Consider the following 5,331-nt stretch of genomic DNA (forward strand, 5'->3'; position numbering starts at 1 on the left):
TCTTGTGCGGGTGGCACATGAGATGCACCATTTTGAGCGTGGCCGTTGCCAGTACCGCCTGACTGGCTCCTGTAGGATTTTCGAGCGAGATCGTTGCCAGTGCCCCTGGACTGGCTTGTGCGGGTGGCACATAAAAGACACCATTTCGAGCGTGGTCGTTTTCGTGCGGGTGACACGTAAAAGCACCCACTACACTCTCTGAGTGGTTGGCGTTAGGAAGGGCATCCAGCTGTAGAAACTCTGCCAAATCAGACTGGAGCCTGGTGTTGCCATCCGGTTTCACCAGTCCTCAGTCAAATCGTCCAACCCATGCTAGCATGGAAAGCGGACGTTAAACGATGATGATGATGATGATGATGATATATATATATAAATACAAAATGGGACAAGAATGCAAAACATGCAGACAGGTGATACAAAAAAGGGACAACAAAACATCCAGATAGATGATACAAGGAAACAAGGACGGGTCATTCGGAGTTTTCTTTCCTCAGTCGAGTTCCAGATTATCATTGCAATTTTGGCTGGTTATACTCGAGATTGCTCCAATCTGACCAGCCCCAAGGAAAAACTAAGCTAAGAGCATTAGATTCCTTGGAAGAAAGCAGCGAATGTATACGAAAAGAAGGATGGGAAAAAAAAACAGAGAATGTTACACAAATACAAATAACAGGACATAGCAACAGGTGTCTTTCGACTAAGGGCGAATTAAGTTAAGCTGGCGTGTGTGGAAATAAGGCCTTGTCGCAGGGATACAAGATTTCATATAATTATATATGTGTGTGTGTGTGTGTGTGTGTGTGTGTGTGTGTGTGCGTATGTGTGTGTGTGTGTGTGCGTATGTGTGTGTGTGTGTAGTCCAAATTTACAGAAAACAAAAGATGAAGACAGATGTAGGAACAACAAGCAATGTATTAGTTTAACATTCGGGAAGAATGGAAAAGTCTTTTACGTTTTGAGCCTAAGCTCTTTGACAGAAAAGAACATATGAAGTTCAAAAATTCAGAAAGTTCAAAGTCATGGTAGATTAGTGTGATATACATTCATGAAATAGCCAATAAAACCCAAGGAGGTAGAATCCGAAAGAGTACAGAGATACAATGGTAATCCTGGTGGAGTGCTGGTTAGGTTGATGAGGAGAGGTATCGAGAGTTCGAGAATGTAGTTAAGATGAGGGTCCAAAAGAGTTGGAAGTTCAGTCAGGCAGGATCGAATGGTGGTGACCATGTGAGCATACATAATATATAGTTCAATTTTACAAAAAACAAAAGATGAAGACAGGTGTAAGAATAACAAGCAGGTGTATTAGTTTAATGCTTGAGAAGAACAGAAAAGTCTTTTACATTTCAAGCCTACACTCTTCAATAAAAAAGATATATATATACACACATATATATATATGATGGAGTCTCCCATTGAAGACGACATATGAATGTTCAATTTTTGCTGAATGACCTGTACAAGAAGGGAGACAGGAAACAGGAAGTTGAAATGGAGTAGTGCTGGCAGAAAGGCAGAAAAAGAAATATTTTAGAATATATTTGTTTGATGACAGATGCTCTATTTTCCTTCCTCTTTCGATCTCTCTTTAGTCTCTATATCTCTCTTAGGATACTTACAGAGGAACAGTGCATGAGAAACATACATAAAGACAGAGATATAATAATGAGAGAAGGAGAAATGATGGTGATAATAGTGGTGGCTTCACAACTCATTTTAGTTAAGTTTGCTGTAAAACCCTTCTTGAGTGAATCCTCAAATCAAGCACTACTGGCTTAAATAATGCCAAATATAGTGGATATAGTAGATATAAGAAGAAAAAATGTCATTGGGATGGTCATGGCTGTAAGTCCTTTTAATCATAAGTATGGTTGATCAGGAATACCTTGAGGATAAACAAGAATGCCAACAACAACAGCAAAAGAGTACAAAATTTTAAAAAAGCTAAATTCAGAAACATCAGCACACAACCTGAACTGAAAACTCCATTTTAGGTTATTTGTTAAAATACCCTATGTGGCCTTCCCTTTTTAATATAGTATGGTATCATTTGAGAGTGTTATTTTTACCAGGTCAAGCTATCCCCTTCAGTCTTATTTGTTGGGCTTGTGCATATGAGTATATCCGTGGACATATTTCAGTAATATGATATTTTGAAGTTTAAAACTATCTTTTATATATATATGTAAAATATTAGTTATAGAATAAAAACGCTGGGTTAACGACTCAACATATCACACCCCCTCAATGAACATATATAAGATATACAGCATAATCCATCAAACATAAGGAATAGGAAGACATAACATAAGAAAAATAACGTATGAAGAAATAATAAATAAAAGAATAAGAAATATATAAGAAGTAAGATGCAAGAAATAGAACATATAGTATAAAATTTTATACACAAATATATTATACCAACCAATAACATACAAATGAAAAAAATTGAGTTAAATGTATAACACGATACACATATATATCATTTCATAGAAGTTAAAATTAATACTAATACAATTAAAAATTTCAAATATATAATGTAACGTAGGTCGATATAAAAAATAAAATAAAATAAAGAAATGAAGTACCATAAAGTAGTCCATCGGTTAAAAATCAAGGACAGAAATGATTTAACACCATTTAGAGTTAAAACACAAAGTTCTACATCTCCTTCGGGCACATTTTACAACTCAAAACCAGTAGACGCCAATAGGCAAGTCCGCACCAGTTAGGCATATACAAGAGTGAATACAAGAGTTCGTTTTCAATTGAAAAATACTGTAGCTCTACCACACTCGCCTCTTATTTGCATGACCTCAAGAAGAAGAATATAAAGTACTCTCTTGAATGGTCTATTATATCGAGAGCCCCCTACTTTAAGGCAAATATTAGTAAATGTTCCTTATGTATTAGGGAATCCCTTGCAATACTCAGGTCTTTTGAACCAAAAACCTTAAATAAATTCACCAAAGTAATCCCCTTCTGCAACCATAAGTTTTCCTCCACCTTCCTGAAACTGTATAGAAATAAAAAATAAATTTAAAAACAATAGATAATAACAAGTGTAATAGTTTGCGTTAGGGTGATTTGAAACCTCGAAGATTGGTTTTGATACTGCAGCCTGTTTGACTATTCTAAAATAGCAATTTTTTTTTTTTTTTTAATCTTTCCATTATTTGCATAGGCTTGTCTAAGGCTGGTCCATATTGACTATATAAATTTACTCTTATCTAAAAATTACTTTCTCCCTTCGTGCATGTTGTGACATTTGTATGTAAGTTTACCCTGACAAGGGGGGTCATCACCAGTTTGCACTCTGTTGTGTTTGGAATACAGTGGTGTACCCCCGAAATGGGTATAGGTGTTGTACATGGTTTTCGTGCTGGGTGCTGTATTTGTATTTTTGACCCATGTGTTGTGAACTTTTGGACATGGTGAGCGGAATTCAATTTTACATGTTTTACCTGCTCATACCTGCTGGGTGCATGTTATTCACTCTTGTATATGCCTAACTGGTGCGGACTTACCTATTGATGTCTACTGGTTTTGAGTTGTAAAATGTGCCCGAAGGGGGATGTAGAACTTTGTGTTTTAACTCTAAATGGTGTTAAATCATTTCTGTCCTTGATTTTTAACCGATGGACTACTTTATGGTACCTCATTTCTTTATTTTATTTTATTTTATTCTTTATATCGACCTACATTATATTATATATTTGAAATTTTTAATCGTATTAGTATTAATTTTAACTTCTATGAAATGATATATATGTGTATTGTGTTATGCCTTTAACTCAAATTTATTTGTATGTTATCGGTTGAAATAATATATTCGTGTATAACATTTTATACTATGTTCTATTTCTTGCATCTTACTTCTTATATATTTCTTATTCTTTTATTTCTTATTTCTTCTTACATTATTTTTCTTATGTTATATCTTCCTATTCCTTATGTTTGATGGATTATGTTGTATATCTTATATATGTTCATTGAGGGGGTGTGATATGTTGAGTCGTTAACCCAGCGTTTTTATTCTATAACTAATATTTTACTCTTGTCTCAATTTTTCTGAGCACTTCTCCTTGCAGCCCTATATAAAATATATTGGTTTCATAATAAGAAACCATTAATATAACATATAAATATATGTTCCCTGACTCTTTGTTATTATTTACATAAAAAATGCTATTATTTTGTTGCAGGAATATTAATGGGAACAAAAGGATCTGTTGCTTCATCTTACTGTTCTGATCATGCACCTTTTGCTTTGTTTCCATCTGTAATCTTGCGTTCTTTGCTTGAAGAAGCCTACTCTGTGCAAGTTGATTTTAATTTACTAATTCACAAAGTTGCACATGATTATAATTTTCTCTGCAACTCACTAAAAAGGTATTTGATCATTTTTAACTACTTAAATTCTAATCTATAAATATGTAGAGTTTGACTCATGAAAAACGATATTTGATAATTTCAGCAACTTGAATTTCAGTGCATAAAATACACAGAATTTGATTTTTAATACTGATCTTCAGCCACCATATTTTGCCAAGATCTACATAAAAGTGTCAGTTCTTTTATTGTTTTACTTGTTACAATCATTTGACTGCAGCCATGCTGGAGCACCACCTTTAGTCAAACAAATTGACCCCTGGACTTATTCTTTGTTAGCCTAGTACTTATTCTATTGGCCTCTTTTGCCAAACTGCTAAGTTACTGGTATGTAAACACACCAACGTTGGTTGTCAGGTGATGGTGGGGGGACAATATATGTATATATAATTATATAAATTATAATTATATAAATTACAATTATATAATTATAATTAAATAAATAAAATTATAATAATAAGGGCACTAATGAATAGCACCACATGCTAGAAATAGACACCAAATGGCTCTAAGAACTACAGTTATTTGCTCCATTAGCACAGATGCTAGGGTGTGGCACTTTTCAACTTTTCTCTCAAGGTACTTACACTCTGTCGAGTATGCACAATGACATTACACTTCCATCGGAGCATACTGGCTTCATTCCTTGCGAGCTTACGCATGTCCTCAGCAGTCACGGCCCATGTTTCACTGCCATGTAGCATGGCTGTTCATACACATGCGTCATACAGTCTGCCTTTTACTTTGACTGAGAGGCCCTTTGTCACCAGCAGAGGTAAGAGTTCTCTAAACTTTGTCCAGGCTATTCTTATTCTAGCAGCTACACTTTCAGCGCACCCTCCCCCGCTACAAACTTGGTCACCTAGGTAGTGGAAGCTATCAACTACGTCTAGTTTTTCTCCCTGGAGTGTGACAAAGGTTGTTTTCTGCACATTCTCA

The 5,331-nt window shown here is 35.1% G+C and overlaps 1 protein-coding gene across 1 annotated transcript in view; it reads left to right on the forward strand.

The window, feature by feature from the left end:
- The window catches only part of LOC106868294 (glutathione synthetase), a 63,693-nt gene that overhangs the window by 24,496 nt on the left and 33,866 nt on the right, over nucleotides 1–5,331 (forward strand). The window contains exon 3 of the mRNA XM_052967838.1: nucleotides 4,206–4,392. Within this exon, the coding sequence (XP_052823798.1) occupies nucleotides 4,206–4,392 (187 nt within the window). The remainder of the gene's footprint in view (nucleotides 1–4,205; nucleotides 4,393–5,331) is intronic.

Source organism: Octopus bimaculoides, chromosome 1, assembly GCF_001194135.2.
Source record: "Octopus bimaculoides isolate UCB-OBI-ISO-001 chromosome 1, ASM119413v2, whole genome shotgun sequence".
In the NCBI taxonomy this organism is placed as follows: domain Eukaryota; kingdom Metazoa; phylum Mollusca; class Cephalopoda; order Octopoda; family Octopodidae; genus Octopus; species Octopus bimaculoides.